Source organism: Eupeodes corollae, chromosome 2 (genome assembly GCF_945859685.1).
Source record: "Eupeodes corollae chromosome 2, idEupCoro1.1, whole genome shotgun sequence".
In the NCBI taxonomy this organism is placed as follows: domain Eukaryota; kingdom Metazoa; phylum Arthropoda; class Insecta; order Diptera; family Syrphidae; genus Eupeodes; species Eupeodes corollae.
This window is the reverse complement of record NC_079148.1, coordinates 46,087,294-46,106,607: the sequence shown is the minus strand read 5'-3', so window position 1 is coordinate 46,106,607 and position 19,314 is coordinate 46,087,294. Positions and strand designations below refer to the sequence as shown.

General features: G+C 28.6%; 1 protein-coding gene across 1 annotated transcript in view; it reads right to left on the bottom strand.

Moving 5' to 3' along the window:
• Positions 1 to 850: 850 nt before the first annotated feature.
• The window catches only part of LOC129944143 (syntaxin-binding protein 5), a 523,142-nt gene continuing 504,678 nt past the window's right edge, over positions 851 to 19,314 (bottom strand). Inside the window, exons 17-25 of the mRNA XM_056053342.1 lie at positions 17,320 to 17,436; positions 12,768 to 12,890; positions 12,584 to 12,703; positions 12,075 to 12,356; positions 11,903 to 12,011; positions 7,444 to 7,530; positions 6,156 to 6,251; positions 2,256 to 2,380; positions 851 to 2,092 (exon numbers count right to left, since the gene is read on the bottom strand). Of these exons, the coding sequence (XP_055909317.1) occupies positions 1,836 to 2,092; positions 2,256 to 2,380; positions 6,156 to 6,251; positions 7,444 to 7,530; positions 11,903 to 12,011; positions 12,075 to 12,356; positions 12,584 to 12,703; positions 12,768 to 12,890; positions 17,320 to 17,436 (1,316 nt within the window). The 3' untranslated portion in view covers positions 851 to 1,835. The remainder of the gene's footprint in view (positions 2,093 to 2,255; positions 2,381 to 6,155; positions 6,252 to 7,443; positions 7,531 to 11,902; positions 12,012 to 12,074; positions 12,357 to 12,583; positions 12,704 to 12,767; positions 12,891 to 17,319; positions 17,437 to 19,314) is intronic.

Genomic DNA, 19,314 nt, shown 5'->3' with positions numbered 1-19,314 from the left:
GATATTATATTGTGCTAATGCAGTACAAGTAAGATCTTCAATAGGCGCTTAATAAATGCTGATTTTGATTTTGATTGGATAGATGAGTTACAGAATCAATAAAAAGAAAAGGAAAATTCAAATGTGCGCTCCTTTATAATGTACATTACCTCGTCTATAGTTCTTTAGTTAATCTTATTGAAATAATGCTATTGGATATTTTTGTTTTTATATACTCTTGACTGTTAAATAATGACTGGTATAAGAAATCATAAGAATACGTTTCTATCTATGTGTATATTAATTTATTGTATAGTTGAATCTTTCTTAAATTCTCTTAAATTATAAACTATTTTATTATATAGGTTTATCATGTCATTTTTAGGTTTTATGCGTATGTCTTAGGAGAAGATGTAATGTTTCTTTTTTGTTATTTGTTTAAAACTATTTACCAATGATATAGAAATTGTTTTTTTTTTTATATATGATACGACCATTTCTTTTATTTATTAATTTTTTGTTGAAATTATGTATTTTTGATTTAGTTTTTTTTTGTTCCTTTCAAAAATATTCATCTTTTTTATGTATGTATATGTATTTTATACATACATATTTTTAAATACATTAATTAATCAATTAATAAGTTGGTTTTGTATTAAAATTATTAGCACACCTTTTTATTAATGTTTTATCGTCAAAATTTATATGCATTTTTATGATACAAAAATGTATGTTTTTTTTATTCTTTGCATAAAATGTATCATGTCTTGAGTGTGTGTGTAATTTATTAACAATTTTAATATATTATCTTTTCATGTGATCGCAATATTGAATTTTTGAAATTGATACAAAATTAAAACAAAACCAAAGCTCCAGTACCATGTCAATTTATTATTATCCAACTTTTAAATCCTATATAATTTTTGTTTATATACACATTCACTTAATTATTCTTGAATAGCAGTACCTAAGGCTATTACTTGTACAACAATTTTTGAAGACAGTATTGCAATTTGTTTTTTGTTTTTGTTTTTGTATTGATTTGTTTTTGTTTTAAGGAATTTAAGTATAAAATTATATTTCTTTAACAAGTTTCAACAAAGGTTAGACATATTATTATTGGAAAAATAAAATCTTACAATAATTTTGTCATTTATTTTGTTTATGTATTATGAGAAAAAAAACAAATAAAATATAGCAATGTTTGTATATATGTAAAATATGTTCACATTACAAGCAACCATAACTTTGTTTAGATTTTTCTTTATATTTTGTTTTAAATTTAATTTCTTGGCTTTATTTTGTTGTTTAGTCAATATTTATACTATAGGTACTAAAAAGTTTGTTTAATACAAAGAATCGACTCATTGATTGCAGCGCCATTTCTAGGGCTCTACAACTTTATTTTGTTATTATCTATTTATCTCTGATAAAAAATAATACAGCGTAGTAATTTTCTGTGCGTGTTTTTTTTTTAATATATTCTCATTTGTTAGGGGGATTATTGCAATACAAAAGCTCATAAAACATTTCATTAAAATAGTTAACAATAAAATAAAAGTTTATTTTTTCTTTTGTTGTTATTCAAAAACGAAAAACTCAAACGCAATAACAATTAGGATACAAATATGACTTAACCATAGAAATTATTATGACTTTAAATTAAAAAAAAAGAAGAAAAATACGCATTTACGCTTTAAATTTATAATTTAGGCAATTATTGAAATTTGATGAGATTATTTTGTTTGTTTGTAGTAAATAAATATTTTTTTGTTTTGTTTTTTTCTTTAGTTTTTATAATTTTAATTTTTTTCTGTAAATCTAATTATTTGTGGTTTTTAATTTATTAAATATTTTTACAATTGATACCATTTCTTATCTTTATATTTAAGCATTAATTGATGCGCTGTACCAGTGAAATTTTGGGCTTCATTTGCCATACGTTCGGCGCGCTCTTCAAGCATATTAAGTTTTTCACCACGTTCCATTGCTAATTGATGGGCTCGACTTATTTCAGACGCTGCTGTTGAAGTTCTTTGACCAAGTTGTTCCAAACTTGGACCGGGTATGTGTTTTGCAACTGAACGGTTGGCCTTACCACTTTGTTCACCGACTAAATAAAAAAACATACAATGTATTATATACAATTCGTTAAAACATTAGAATAAGATTGTTTATTTCTCAAAACTATAGAATATTTAAAATTATGAATTTACAAATTTGGGAAATAAACAAGGGTAAAGAATTCTTTTTCTTTTTGTAATAATTTAACATACAGAGTTCTTCTCTATCCAAACTTCGATTTCCAACGCCAAAGAGCCCCTTAAAGAAGCTTTCTTTTGGTTGTTCAGGCATTTCGTGGGGTACAAAGAGTTCTCCCATCATTTCGGTTGTATATTGACTACAATAAATAAAAAGTTATTATTAAAAGGAACTTTTTAAAATGTTTTAAAGCAAATGTTTCAAAGAAGAGTTACTTAAAAAGAAGAATTCGGAAGATTAATAACTATTATACGATGATAATACTCTCTTTGCTCGTTGGTACTGATTTCTTTTGTTTATTGGGCCACTAATTCAACAACGGAATTAAGGATTTTTTTTGGTAAATACAATAATTTAAATTTTTAACACCTAATTTAAATTTTTAACATCCAATATCTTGACAAAGTTCTAGTCTCTTAGAATTGGTTTATAATTCGAACTCAATTGAGCTCTACTTTATTTACTTATCAAGTTTTCAAGCTTTAGAACTTTGATTAAAACCCCAGTCTGAGATAGAACTTCAATTTAATAGTCCCTTAAATTTGGGGGCTTAGCAAATTAGAATCCGTTTTAACAATGTTTTACTTCTTCCAAATGCAATAAAATAATATTTTTAAAAAATACGTAAACGCTAAAAAATCATAAACTTTGATACGGTGATGTTTATAGAAGACACCCGTTTTGACATTATTTGCATGTGAAGAAATATTTAAAAATACTAATCTTTTATAAATATGTTTGCATTTTTCGTCTCGACAATAATCCGAATCTACTAAACACACAATTTCGGGAATTTTGTCAATGTAATAGTTCATATCACTTAAATTGCTTGCATCGTATGATATTCTAGAGATTGCAGGACTTTAATATTTTTAGTTTGTAAGAAACAATGAAATCGAAACAAATTTGTCTTGATCTTTATTACAAAATTAAAGATGCTCAGTGCGGCACCAATATGGGTACATTTAACAAAAAGGAGTAAATAAAAAAATTGAGACTATAAAAACTAAATCCTTAAATGTACGAGTATGTTCGCTCCAACAGAAGCTGACAGATGTTTTTAATTTGTTCGTAAAATGTCAGTAGGAACTAGCTACAGGGTACTAGAAACGCATTAGAACTGAGATCTAAATTTTCTAGAGCTCAAAAATAATTTTAAACCGAGTTCTACAAATATGATTAAATGTGAAGAAATGATAGAGTTCAAAATATTTGTAAGGCTATTTAAATGTCCAACTAAACCAAAATCATTACAATAGCTGATTTTTATAAAGTTATTTATATTTTGTCAATCCGGAAGTCTTCCGTAGTTTTTGAAACTACTTGGTTGGGAAAAACTACAGTTCTGCATATGAAAGGATTTATTTTCTTTATGATTTGCAATCATAAAGATGTCAAACTGGACAGTTTTTTCATTTGTATTTTTATTGTGCAAAGTGATGGACAACATATAAAACATGAACATAAACATCAGGCCAAGACCAAACATTAAACATTTTTATGGAGCTCTACAACCCACAACACACCTAGCACTTTAGTTACGAACAAATTTAACGTTTTTGTCAAAATAGGAATAAGGTTACAAGGAATATACAAAACCTTTATATTAAACATTTTTTTGTGTATCTAGTGTATTTAAAAGAAACACTAAAATTTCTAGTTGGAGAACATAATTATTCTACTCGTAAGTTGGAACAGTTTCTGTTGGAATAAATTGATTCGAATCACTCTAAATTGAAATCTAATAAGCACATTTAACTAATATCACCTTAACCGATTCAATGCCAGCTGCACGGACATTGTTCTATATACAATTCCGACATCAGTAGTTGATAACTTTCTGAAGGTATGGAAAAGATCATGAAGGTTTTTATTTATGAAAGGGGCAGTTCTTGGATGCCCTTTTAACATGAAGAAATTAAGCTGATTTTTGACCCTTCTTTAACTTTAGAACCAATCAGACTATAAAAACAACTAAACTTATGTAGGGAACTAGGCAAAAATAGTAAAAACCTAAACTGACCGAACACCAAAATTGTGAACGTCAAAGAATCTTTAAATTTCACGCAAAGGTAGGCACAAAAAGAAACACATCGTGAAACAGTGTTTTTCATTTTAGGGAGTGTGGTATCCACCCACTTTTGATGTGTTTTTTATAATGTATATGGAAAACTTTTGATTGTTTTCAGAGCTTTCAAATATTTCAAAGAAATAGGAACAAATCGTCCAGTTCAACCGTAGGGATTTGAGTATAAACAGAAAAAAAAAACATCTAAAACTTAAGATTTTCAATATGTACATGATGTGTGATTTCGTTTGTAAAAAGCAGCGAAATCACAAAAAATACGTTAGGTTTTAAGTCTGCCATGAAAAGTAATGAAATTTACAAATAATTCTTAGAAATGATTTTTTTTCTAGAATCTATGTTATACTAAAAATTGTTACACTCTCAAAAACAACTTTTTCAAAAAGTTTTGGAATGTAAGAAAGTTTTGCAATGGGTTTGTAGTTTGTTATGTCCACCTTTTTGAATTTCCTAAACATTGGTGTAAGAAATGACTTCTTCCATATACTGGGTAAGTTATTAGAAAAAGTTTGAATATGAACGTAAAGGGTTCATCTAAAGCATTTCTACACTATTTTAATACCATCGGGAACGCCTAATCAGACATCATTAAACGCGGACATAAAATGAAGGAACGTACTCTTTATCTATATGACTAGTTAGTTTGCGAAAAGGAGTGAGGATAATGAAAATATACTTCATCAACTATTTCAGGGTTATTATTAAAAACTCACGGAAATAATTTCCGAAAGCTTTACAGATATAAACAGTTTTATCTAATGAAATATTCTTGTAAGAGAAGTTAACTGGAAAGCCATCTAATTTTTCTTTAAGTTTACAAGTTTTCAAGATGCAAAGAGAGTTTTGAGGTAAGTTTTCCATGTCTTATTTCTTTGTTTCGCAATCAACTCAACGCAGTTCTTTCGTGTACCAAGAGTTGCTAAAGTTTGTATATCGTGAATTCCTTAGACATGCATAGATTTTTTTCCAAACGATTTTAGAAAAATTTGAAACTGCTTCATCAATATTAGATAATATTAGTGCATCAACAATTCCAGAAATGCTTAGATCTTCAGCCAACAACTGGAAGTTAGCCCTTCTGAAATCAAAATTATATCAGCTATCAATGGAATGACTGTGTTCAGTAAGGTGATTACATAAATCAATAACAGTGATTCCTGATCTAGATCCTAAAAGAAGGGTACCACTTTCGTCAAAAGAAAATACTAAGTCGAGAATTTGATTCTTAGAGTGCGTGTTTGCTGTGAGTTAGTAAGAAGGATTTTATCGAGAAAAGATAGTTTTAGTTGTGAAGATGAGACAGAGTGGCTTCAAGGCAGGGTCCATCTTAAGATCAAATCTAGTAATGTGTGGTAAGTAAAAGTCACTTAAAAATACAGTATTAATATCAGAGTGCGACAAATTGATAAGTTATGTCACTTTTCCTTATTAATAGATCTTATTGTATTCAAACTCAGGTTTTGTGCATAAAGTAGTACTTGCCTTCACTTTTTGAAAACATTTATGTTTTTGGTGTGATATCATTTTAAAGTACAGAGAATAAAATTTACTTAAACATATACACATCTATTTCGAGTGCTAACTATCAATTGAAAGGTAATAAGTTTTGAAGTGTAGCCTTTTTAAACTTACTATATTATGTAAATTTACAATAAAATAAACTTAAAAACCCCTTTCTTTGACAAATATACACTTTCTTGTTGTTCATAACATTCTGGAACATTCTCGATCACCAATACTCTAATCAACTGATATTTATCAATTCTGTTTAACAGAATTCTAAAAACCAAATTTCAGAATAATAAGACAAACCAATAAAAATTCTTACCAAAAATCTGAGCAGAGTGAGAATTTTTGAAGCTCGGTGGGTGAAGCCAAATAAAGTCCATGTCCTTTGTTGCTGAAACAGAATGCTTTCGAGATCCTGTTGAATTTAAATTTAATCAGAACATTATTAACATTTGTTTTAAACAATAAATGAAAGATCTTATACAGTTAAAATAATACAGATAGGTAGGTATAGATATTATAAAATGTGTACAGTTTTCAATATAGATAGTTAAGATTAAGGTACATCGATTCACACTATTTGTACTTATTTTATCGATTTCCAAACATGTACATATATATGTAATTACAATTCCTGTTTATTTTTTTAACTTGTTTTTTTTTTTTTTTTTTTTTTTTTAATAATTACACACTTATTTTCCCACGTTACTTGCATAGAGAATAATTCAATAATCATCCACGATAAAAATTGTTTAAAATTGACATGCAGACCATTGGCAAACATGCAGAACATTTATATTTAAAAAAAAGAAAAATTTTATTATTGAACAAATAGAATTTTGAATCTTGAAAAAAATGGTGCAAGCCAAATTGATAAAAATATTTAAAATATTTTTAAAAAAATAAAGAAAAGCAAAATGTTCTTTTTTTTCTTAGTTTTCAGTAAGTGTTTAAAAAAATTGGCTTATAAGAAATATGAAATGTTTTGTTTGTGTATAGATAATAATTTATTATTAGTACTGTTTTAATAAAAAGTTCAGTTTGTAGAAAAAGAAATAATACTACTCTACTATTGAATGCCTATATAGTAAAATGTACAATTCCCAAGCCCCCCTCACCATCAACCAAGTCGTACCGACGCGTACATACTTCTCATATTTACACTTTTTTGTTTTATAATATTTACAAAATAAATTGTTGTTTCCTTTTATCGTTTAAATAATTTTATTAATATACAAATTAACTACTTGAAAAAATGTAATGTGTTCACCCTGTTCACATGATTAGAAATGAATTCGAATGAATATTATTTACAATTATGAATAATGACATCAATTTTATTTGAGTCGAAATGAATCAAGGCGAACGATTTTTGTTGGTTTATATTATTGTTAATTTGTAATTGTTGTTGTTATGAATTGAGTAAGTTAGTAAGTAGTTATGAAATAAATCAACAAAACTAATATAAGATCAATATTATGTTTTTGTTTTACTACATAAAATATGTATTATATAAATATTTAATGTGTAAGTAATGTATGTATAATGCGTTGTTGTTTTTTTGATTTGTTTTTTGTTTATTAAATTATGAATTAACACAAACTTACTGGTTAGTATCCTCGTGAACAATTAGTTGTTGGCCCCAAATTGAAAGCATTGGATCTACAATTCCTTGCTTACATTTTGTCTGAAAGCTAATGGTATGATTACATAAAATAATTTTTATAAAAAACAATCATGATCATACGTTCAAATAAAACCGGATTTGATTTAATGAATTTTTTTGTATTGATTTTATTTGATTGCCAATGTTTTTAATAGGTTCTATAGGTATAATTATTATTAGAATAACGTTGTCAATTTATTTATTGATAGGCTTGCATTTTGGGTTACATACTGGAGTTTGCTACAAAACCTAGGTTAATTATTTGGTTATTTTTAATAAATAAATGTTTTTTTTTCTATTTTCTATTTTGTCACGACTCCAAATAAAAGCTGAATCTTTAGAATGTTTTGCTAAAGTCGTTCACCTTACGTGTTATGTTCATCAATTCAGATGTTTTTTTTTTTTAAGATGTGTTCAAGCGCAAAAAAAGTGAAATTATGCTTTTGGCAACATAAAACTAAAAAGAATGTGCATTTTACAAGAACATAATTATATCCATAAGAATTATATTGTTGATATAGCAATGGTGATCAGCATTTTTGTTTTGTTTCGAAGTATTTAAATATAGATTTTAAATAAAGCAAATGAATGAAATGATTAATGTTGCTTGACTGATCTGGAACTAAGGTGGAATATAATATAATTCATATAACTTTCGATTTATAGATGTTTTGACATGACATTTATTTAAACAGTATATCGGCATTTACTTTCAAGTAGCTATTATCATAAAGAGACTATATTAATTGAACATTCTTCAAATGCAGAGTTTCTAAACTTGATTCATGTTATAAATTAAGTCTAATTTCCAAAAAAATATGCATAAGTCGGATTTTCTATGTATTTAAGGACTTTTGCATACACTTTTTTCATGTTTGCATAGTTATATCCTTTGTTGACCTTTGACGAGTTTTAAATTTTTTTAAACGTGAACCAAAAATGTACACCTTTTCATGAAATAACAAAGCCAGCCCAAATATCACACCAAACAATAGCTTCTATAATGGAAGGGCTTTTCATCGATATTTTTGTATTATTATACTCACAATCAAGGGGATATAAATACCCTTATCATGATTAATCACAGTGCGAGCAATTAGGAAGGAAGGATAGGATTAAAAAGGAGATACCGGTGCACATTGGTTTTGAAAGTATGCACATTGTAATGAGAGGGAAACATTGAGTCTGGTAAAGCATTCCACATTCGTGTTGTGCGACTAAAGAAAGAATCTCTGCACTTTACAGTAAATTCTACACGGTTTTTGTATCACAATTGAACAATGCTGTCAAGATCAGAATTTAATGAGCTTATCATACGCTGCCGTTGGTAGTCCACATCCGAAGAACAAGGATGAGAATCTAAATACGAATATGAGAAGCTGAGGGTACTGTCATCGGCGATGTATGTCTGGAGCTCAATTCTACTTTCGAGTTCAAAATTAATTTTGTTATTAAAGATGATTTTTAAATTAAAAACCGTTTCATTTAAATAAATTATAAGGACTTAACTAGCAACGTTTCTGGTGGGCGATCGGTATAAATTCTTGTTTAAAGTGAACTTTTAAAACCCGAAGGACTCTGTGATGTCGTTTATGGAATGCTTAATTTCAAAGGTTGACAACTGACAAACCTGTGTTTTTGTAAACACCAAAATATGTTCAGTTGTTCTTGCGCTATAGCCACACCACTTGTATTATTCGATTCACTAATTTGTTTCAACAGCTAATATTTTTCCAGCACTATTGCTAACTGTGCTATGTTTTAAGAATGCCACAAAAGTGCTTTAGTTTTGCTAAGTTTTACCGCAAAATAATACACACAACCTTGTTTCTCTTTGTATTAAAGTGTGGTTAAATTTTAAGGGCTGATTGTTGAATGTGAACCAAACCGAAGCGTGATGTTTTTTTCCGCATTTAATTTGTTATCAATTACAGATAAATCTAATTAAAACAATGGAAAGATACACAATCGAGCAACGCGGTAAAGTTATTTAGGCTTATTATGAAAATGTGTGTTCAAACCAAAGTGCATAGTTTTTGTCTGGCAATTTAGTCTTCTATTTTCACGCTTACTGCTACTACTACTGCTAGCTACTGTGAATGGTGTTCGCTATCGTGAGATGATATGTATGTGGACGATATGTGGATTCTCCAAGATGATGATACTTGTCACACAGAGCAAAAAATTCAATGGCCGTGTTATGTCAAATGGTGGCGATGTCAAGATCATGTGATTTGACAACATTGGACTTATTTCTTTGGAGTTATTTGGAAATTATTATGATACGTCAAAAACCCAGTAATTATTCAAGAGCTAAGAGATGAGATGATTGGGCAAACTAACGGCATAGAACCTCAATTATACCTCAGCGTCCTAGACAATTTGGACCATCGGATGAAGGTGTGCCGTCGAGGTCGTGGTGGCCAATTGGCCTATATTTTGTTCTACACACAATTGATTTATACCAATATTGTATTCAAATTCAACATTGGCCCTCAAAATTTAACCACTCTTCAGGACTGAAAAAAGTTGAGAAAATTTTAACATTTTATAATTTTTAAAAAATGTTAATAGAAAAATTAAATTTCCCAAAAAAGATTCGACTGGGAAAAAGTTAAGATTTTTTTTTTAACATTTTATAATTTTTTAAATTGTTTATCTTGGAAAAAATGACATTTCCAAAAAAGATTCTTATAAGTTACGCACAAATGCACTAAGTAGTCATAACTGATTATATACTTTACCAAACAAAATTTATTCGAAATCGAAGTCAAAATCAAAGTTAGATTATGAAGAACGCAAACAAATTGAGATTTGCAATATATTATATATTTGTCTGTCTTCTAACCAAATTGGTAACCACTGCCAAAGCGATTTGTGCTTTAAAGTTGATACTTAAGGTTAATCATAAGATCAGAGTTTAATTTTACGTGTTTTGTAAAAAGAACGAATTTCTTAAAATCCACTCAACTAATTTCATACACATTTGTAATTCAAAACAAAAACGTTGGCCTCATATGTAAAATCATTTCTATTCTAAATATACTCGTATATTAAATGTTTCTCGTATTACATGAAATTTCACTTCTCAATTAATTACAGTCCATAATCTAATCATATACAATTTGTTAATATGAATGTATATTTTCCTTAATTGAATTGATTGTGACAGGAAATGAATGGTTACCTTTGAACACCCTCACCATGTTGATAAATTTAACTACACTCATGATATCTAACTACATCGATTGATTAAATTTTCATGTTAAATTCGTGTATTTAGAAGATATGAATCATTTTTAATGATTAAACGGTGTATTCTATACAAAATTTATTAACAATTTAAATAGTTAATTATTCTACTGTCATAAGTTTATAAATAAGTTAAGTAGTTATAATAATTATGATGACATGTTTTGATATGTTAAAAATGCTTTAAAAATATGTTACTTCTAATCAATTATATAACTAAGCTGATAAAAAATTTCTCATAGCATATACGAAATGCGAATATATAATGAAATATATAAAGATTATTTATTTTTTTGTTCAAATGCAACTATGTTATTATATAATATATATATATGTATCACCATGAGCACCGTTCCAATAAAAATAGTCTTATAACAATATATTATTATATCCATTAGTCAAACAATTAATAATAAAAGGGCAAAGTATATAGATTGTTGTAACAATATAAAAGTGCAAACTAACATTGAAAGGAAAAAGGATTTCAAAAGAAAAACAAAAACAGAAAAAAGAAATAAAAAAAGAAACAATGAAACCACCGATTGGAAAAAATTTCAACTAAATATTTGAGAATTTAGTAATTTGAAAATTTAAGTTAAAGTTAAAGTTAAGGTTTAAAGTCCACATAAATTATCATAAAAAAATTATTATTGGATATTGTTTAAAGTATATATTTCAATTCATAAGATACACAAGTTGGAAAGGAGAGTATACGCTTTTTGCAGATTTGTTTTTTAAAAGTTGTTTTTATAGTATGACAAGAAAAAAAATAATTAATCATATTCAGTTCATTGCTTTGAATGTTTGTTATAGATTTAGTTATTTTGTTGTGATTTACTACATCAAATAGTTTTTGTTGTGCGTGAAAACATTTACTATATATAGAAATATAGAGTACTTCTTCTTATAGAGGTTTCTAGTATTTTAATATGGTTTCAATATAAAGCATTTGGTTGTTTTATTTTGTTTATTGTTTAATTTTGCAGTAGGTACGAGTATACGTGCTTTTGTTTTGTATGTTATTATTTTTAATTTTTTTTTAATTTGTGGAGCCATTTCTGAATTGAAATGGTGGTTGCAAAGCATTCAATAAGGTACTGTATTTATATTTGTTTTGTTTAATTTTTGTTAATTTGTGCAATAATTACCTCAGATCGATAAGGGGAAGAAAATCTACATCCAATAAGGGCCTTAGACTAGGAAGACTGTATGCCATTAAATGGCCATTTGACACGTACGTTACGAGGCATACACTTTCTGTAAGGATACATATCAACGTTGAATAAAAATAAATTAAATTTATTCAAATAAAATTGATACCTCGCATGCTAACAATCTCAGCCTTTACAACAAAATCTGTTTCTGTAATTTGATGCCGATAGACACAATATTGACTGGGAAGCGCTACAACTCGAGCCTGTTTCTCACTGGCAATCACAATAAATTGCCTATCTGAACAACTGTCATTGGGAGGGTTTGCTGCAACTGTCATGCTGCTGCTAGTGCTGACGCTAGTGCTACCACCAACACCACTTGTTGTAGATGTGGCTGTCGCTCCACTTAATGTGGGACTCATTCGATTCGTGCTTTTTGTAGGCGTTCCTAAAATAAAATTCAATAAAATAACCAATTATTTTTGAGTCTAAAAAAAATAGGAACAAATTTTACATTAACTATGTTGACAGTATTTACATATATAAATAGTTTGAATAAGAATCAATAGATCATTAAATTAAAAACAAATAAATAAATAATTGAAATCAAATTTATTTGTTTTTTATATATTATATAAGTTTATAAATAAATGTATATATTTTTAATTAACTTACGGTCCCGCTTTTCTCTATTTTCATCTCTCCAAGGCTCAAATGAATAAGGTATGAGTGCACCATTACAATCCAAAAATGACATTGATAAAATTGACCCCTTCAACCGAAAAATCGGTCCTCCTATAAAATAATTTAAATACAGTATAAAATGTATAAATTTAATATTATAAAGAAAAAAAATTACCTAATATTGACACTAAAACAGGTTGTGTTTTTCTTGTATCTGTTTCAGGTAATGTTATTGATACTGTCAGAACGGAACCTAAACTAGTTCCAACCCATAAAGTGGGCAATAATACTGATGGATCTGTTGAAATTAAAATACAAATTTAATTATGTAGAAAAAGTTTAATTTTTGTTTTTTGGAAAAAATTTGGTTTTTATTTACAATTACAATAAAATCTCTTATTCGAATGATTTTTGCTTATTTTTCATATATGTCTTTGAAAATTTCATCTCACTTAACAACTTTTAGGATGTTTAGGCTAAGGAAAATTCTTCTTGAAACCTGTTTTCATGTATCCTAAACTATGAAAAAGTATAATTTTTGTACTAAAATTATGAAGATTTTTTAAAAAGAGTAATGCATTAAACTTAATATAGCTGAAAGATTTTTCAATAAGAGTTTTTATTTTGAATAGACCTTTATTTGTGGACAGTTTTAACTTTAAAAGTTGTCATCTTCTGACCTTTAATAAATCTTTAACGTTAGGCAAAAAGGACTGGTCACACAGACTCATTGAAATTAAGATGTTAATATCAAAACAAATGTGATTTTTTTGTCTTATTGTCTAAAGACAAAATTAATACGATATTTACCACTTACTTAAAGTTTAAATTTAAAGAGACAGTAAAAAGGCCGTTACAACAAATCAGAATGCTAAAATGCAATTTTTTTACTTAAGACCTCTTTAGGTAGGTAGGTAGAGATGACAGTCACAAGCACCTCTTGCTGAGCGACTTAATTAGCGCTGAGAAACGCCGTTTTATCTCGTTTGAAAAAAATGACTGATTTATATTGACACTATAGAGTCATTTGTCATTGAGTTCTGAAAGGAAATCAAGTCTTCATCTATTTTTTGATTTTCATCTCAGAAAGGTCAACAACTTTCGGCATGCTCTCTTATTGGCCAATGTTCGGTACACATTGTAGTGATCCTGGCTATATCATGCCTGGGTGTGCATAAAAGTTCGATAAAGCAGATTTTTCTATGGGTAGGCCATATTTTGCTGGATATACTACAGTCCTTTGCAACTGTTCCACCTGAGGTTGGATTTTATCAGGAAAATGAGAGAATAGCTCCAAGAGCAATGAAGCGCCGATCCTTGCTAGGCCAACTCTCTAGCCAGTTCATTTACATCAAAACCACTATGAGCTGAACCAAAATAAGAGGACCAGTATAGAGGATGTTGTGACCGAATTGATAGCCATAACAGCCGCCTGGCCGTCAATACAGAAATCCGTGTTTCTATTTTGGTTCAAGTAAGTAAGTTAATATATATACAATATACAAAATAGAATACAAATTATGAATTTAAGACTTATGGCTAAGCTGTCAGCCTGGTTCGCAAGTGTATAAATGTTTATTTAAAAATTTAATTAAATTTTCAATGATCAATAAAAAAAGAACTAAAGTATCAAACGTATTCTGATATTAAACATTATATACTTGTAAACTGTTTTTAAGAAATTGCTTAGAGTTGGTCTTTCAAATTACGTTGGTTGTTCACATCAATATCTAAGGTTTCCCCACAAGCGTTGACATTAGATTGCCACCTTTCATACCACTAGTCCTTATTCCGCAACTCATACAAAAGTAGTTTTTTTGAAAGCCTTGATTCCTCATAATGACAGCATACTTTTATTATGAGGTCAGCCTGTGACTTGAGTGTATTTGTCAAGAGTTTTGGTAGTCCGCTTTCCAAGTATATAGCGTAACAAGGCGTATTTTGGGTTAGATTGAAGAGCTTTTTTATGAAATTTCTATGGAATTTCTTAATTTACTCGTAATCATTGACAATGGATGACAGAGTAAATATTTGATCAATGGTTGAATAATTTTTTCTAAAGCCAGCTTGAAGATCAGATAGAATACTTTTCAAATCTCTCTACAAGAACGCCACAGAATATTTTCCCTATTACATTCATAAAAGATATTCCTCTGTAATTTTCGACAACGTTAAAAGGTTTGTGAATAGGAAATATTTAAGACTTTTTAAGAGAAGAGTGAATTTCAGCTGTGAAGAAAACTTTGTTTTACAGAATTTGGAGATTGTTAAAGAATGTAGTTGTAGCATTTGTAAAAAACTCATGTGGAATCCCGTCTTCACTTAGAGCTTTCCCATTCTTCGCATTTAGGATCACAGCTTCATATATCAGTGTCTAATGTGTCATCAACAGTTAATGGTTCAGCGTAGGAGAACATTAAATTAGAATTGTTGGAAAGAAGGAGCCTGAAGTGAGCTGAAAGATCTTCAGCAGATACGCCTACGCCTATTTTATATTTCATCTCATTGATCTCCCTCGCGATTTTCCAGAGATCCTTTGAGTTCCTGTTTGACCCAATGCTATTTGTTGTAGATTTTAAAAACTCAATTTTCTTTTGAAGACAAAGGTTTTTGTAATATGTGTTAGCTTCGATGTTCTAAATTTTTAGTCGATGATTGTTAGAAGTTCGCATGGTTCACAGTAGAGCAAAAGATTTTGTGCGTCCTTATCGAACCAATTTTGTTTATAAGAAGTGTTCTGACTTATAGTTTTGTTTGACTCTGAACTTCGAATATATTCTGTGATCTGATTTGAAAGTGTTTCCATTTGTTCTGCAATCAACTCGTTTTTAGAAAAGAAATCGTCCAAATTACGCTGATAGGAAACTTTTTGTTCATTTTTCAAGGCAGGGGTGCAGTAGTCGATGTCTGTCACAAATATATACGCTGGGATCAATTAATAAGTTTTGCCATGCCGATAGAGTTTGGAAAACTAACAGTTTTATTCTTCAAGCCCTCGGGTTTGTCGATTTCTCATCGATCTTTCTAACTTCCACGAACGACATTACACATTTTGCAATGAAGACTTAAGGTCTTACGGTTTTAAAAGATCAGTTAATCGAGGATTACATTATCTTCAGCGATAAGGCTCAGCTCGGCCCAGCTTCATGTCGGAGGATGTTGAAAAGTCTACCCATCCTCAACGTCACCGTTTGGTTGGGCTGACTATAAAAGTGTGATTGGGCCTTGGTTATTTTAAAATTACTTTCGTGCAGCTGCTACTCACCAAGTAATGATTTAATACGTTTTGTAGCCGGAATTGGAATGTTTTAAAGCGAATGATGTTTATTTTTTAACAAAACTTGCCAAAAACACAACGAAACAGTGGAAATTCTACAATAAAATATTACCTAAATGGGTTATTTCTAAAAGAGGTGATCACAATTAACCAAAGAGGTCCACAATTGATGCAATGAAAAACAACCTCAAACTTATAAACTTGTCATGGAAATGATAAATCTATCCCATAATCTTGGTCTCCAATCAGGATGAAATTGATATCAGCATTGTAATTGGCATTATCTTCTTTGCTTTTAGAAAAATTTTGTTTCTATTTTCAATCAAAATAAAATCTCTTATTGGAATGATGACTCAAATATTGGTATAGCCGTGTCTTTTTTACTTATTTTTCATGTGTGTCTTTGAAAATTTCATATCAATTAACTACTTTTAAGATTTTTAAGCTAAGAAAAATTCTTTTTGAAAACTGTTAACATGTATCCTGAGCTATGAATCTAAACATTTTATCTTTTTTTCTTTTATAATAAACGCACACTCAAAGGGATAATACTACCCTTATTATGTAGACACAGTGTGATCACTAGGGAAAGGAGAGAGGGGTTGAAAGGAGGTGTCGGTGCACATTGGTTTTGAATTCCGGAATATTGCAATAATCACAAGGGACAAGCTACAGTTTGCTCTCAACAGATTCAAACCATTTAAATCTGCAGGACTAGATGGGATAATACCATCCGAGTAACAAAAGACTTCTGACATAATTGAACCAGTCGTATGGCTGGGAAAGACAGAGTGTGGCAAGGCATTTCACATTCGAGTAGTACGGCTAAAGAACGAATCTCTGTACTTAATAGTAGGACCGAAGTTGGGCTATAGGGTATATTGATGAGAATTCCTAGAAGCGCAGTATTACGGTTTAAGTGTTTAATCTGAAATCGAATATGAAAAGCTAAGAGTACTCTCGTCAGCGAAACAATGTATTGGATTTGAAGTTGTAGACAGGAGATCATTAATAAAAATGAGAAAGTGTTGGAGATAGAACAGAGCCCTGGGACACACCAGCATTTATTTTGCAGTTTTCAGACTTGAATCCATCCAATACAACTTGTATTGAACGGTTGGAAAAGTAATTACCAATCCAATGAAGGAGTTTTGATGTTCACATTTAGCGAAAACAAGGAACCGACTATAAAATATCAACGAATACATTGAGAAATATTTACTGTAGAATTTATTGAGCCGATTTCACTGCAGTTTGATCTACTAGGTTATTTACTGAGCTGATTTTTGAAATTTGTTCACACCAAAGTAAAAACTACGTTTAAAAATTAATATATTCAATCCTAAAACAAAAATTGTACTTATAAAATAATGTATAAATATTTCTTCTTTATTTTAATTTTGATACAGAATATGTAATAAAATATATATTGAAATAGTATAAAACTTACCACTTTTTTTTGTATAACTATCCGTGAAAGCTAAACACGTTATGGATTCTGATGTTATATTCTCAAGGCTTGACATCGACGATGATCGTGATCTAGAGAACGAGCTATCCAACTTATCTACTCGACCCGTAGTTTTTTAATCCAAATTTAATGACGAAATTGTTTGTTTTTTTTTCGTATTGTTTTGTTTGGTTTTGAAAATTACAACAAAACAATAAATGAAAAAATAAAAGATTGAAGAAAAAACAAATTCATAAATTAATAAAATTAGTATAAAATGTTTTTTTTTTTTTAAATATAAAATAGAAATAAGTAGAGAACAAAAGGCATAGCCGATATTTATAAATAAACATAGACATATATTTATATATATATATTTAAATAAATTTACATTTAATTAATTTATACGAGTATATATAGAAATATATATGTTTTTATTTAAAAAAAGGTGTGTATCATTTCAAACATATTAACAAATATAGCTTGTCATTTGAAAGTATATATACAAAAAGTAGCCAATTAATAAGAAAAAAGCCAAAAGCTGGCTTAAAGTAGGTTTTCTTTTGAAGTTTTTTTTTCTTGGATAACGATATGGTAAATATTTTTTTTTTATTCAGCAGAAAGAAGAGCTTTTTGTGATATTCAGTCAAGAAATAAATAAAAAAGAAAAAAGTTAAAATAAAAAGAGAAAAGGTAAATTCAATCCATATACTTTTTTTTGCATAAGTTCTACAACTTTAGATCCAAAATGTGCTGCTATATTTATGTAGCTTGTAGATTAAATATTAAGACAGATTTCATGCACAAAATGCAAATTAAAAATACCAAAACATTACAACAACAACAACAAAAAATATACATAATATGGTTGTTCTATGAAGATTTTTTAATATTTCCACTTTGGCTGGTATAAATGTTTGATACTTAGAGTTTTATTTTATTTATTTTTTTTTTAAGAAAATGGAGTTCATCCGTTCCTAGAGTCTATACATCTTTTAGGAAGACATTTATAAGACAATGCCATTCAGCAGCTCTAAGGCCTATAAAGACACTGATTTAACATGCGATGCGCTTTGAAAATCTACTCTAAACCATATTCAAAAATTAAACATTTGAAATACATTTTGTTTTTGGTAACAGAAAAAGCAGTATTGTTAACGTGCAGATTTTTATTGAAACTAAAATAAGAAAAAGGAACAAAATAAAACAAATTTTTCAAATAATACAAGAGTCTTAAACACATATTTATGAAGAATAAAGGAACATCAAATTATAAAATAAACATCTCGGAAAATACGTCTTAGATGTAGGCATCAGTTGGTGTAGTGGTGGTTCACGTAATAGTTTCTCAAACCTTATACAATTTCATTTTTTTTAAAGTTATTATTTTCTTCAATTTTTTTTGTTATTATATATTTACATTTATATTTATTAACTCATTTGTTGTTTATTAAGCTATTGGTGGCTAAAATTAAGTCGTTTGTGCACATGCCATATTATAAATTATGATTATGATCCGTTTTATAGTTTTTTTTTGGTTACATTAAAATATACTATGATATTTATATGTTTCAGTGAGCTGAAATTATTTATGTTTGAATTCGTATCTAGTTTGTTTGAAAAAGGAAAAATGTATAGTAACGCAGAATTATTATAAATAATACTAAAAATTTATTTAAAAAAAAGATTATTAACATAGTTGCGCTTAATTGTCATTGCAAAAAAGGAAAGTGTTGTTTGCTTAAGATAAATATTATAATTTAAATAAAAGAAGAGTATATATTGAAGAGAGAGAGAGAGAGAGAGAGATTTTAAAATTGCCGGAGAGGAATCGATCAAGGAGTTCAACAACACAGTTTTATATAGTACTATATAGTATTTGCAAATAAATATATATAAAATAGTTATATAAACCAATTAGTGTTGTATAGTTTTATTTTTGAATTATTTTAAAATAATAATCATATTGTATTTAGATGCTTACTTGCGCGTGTT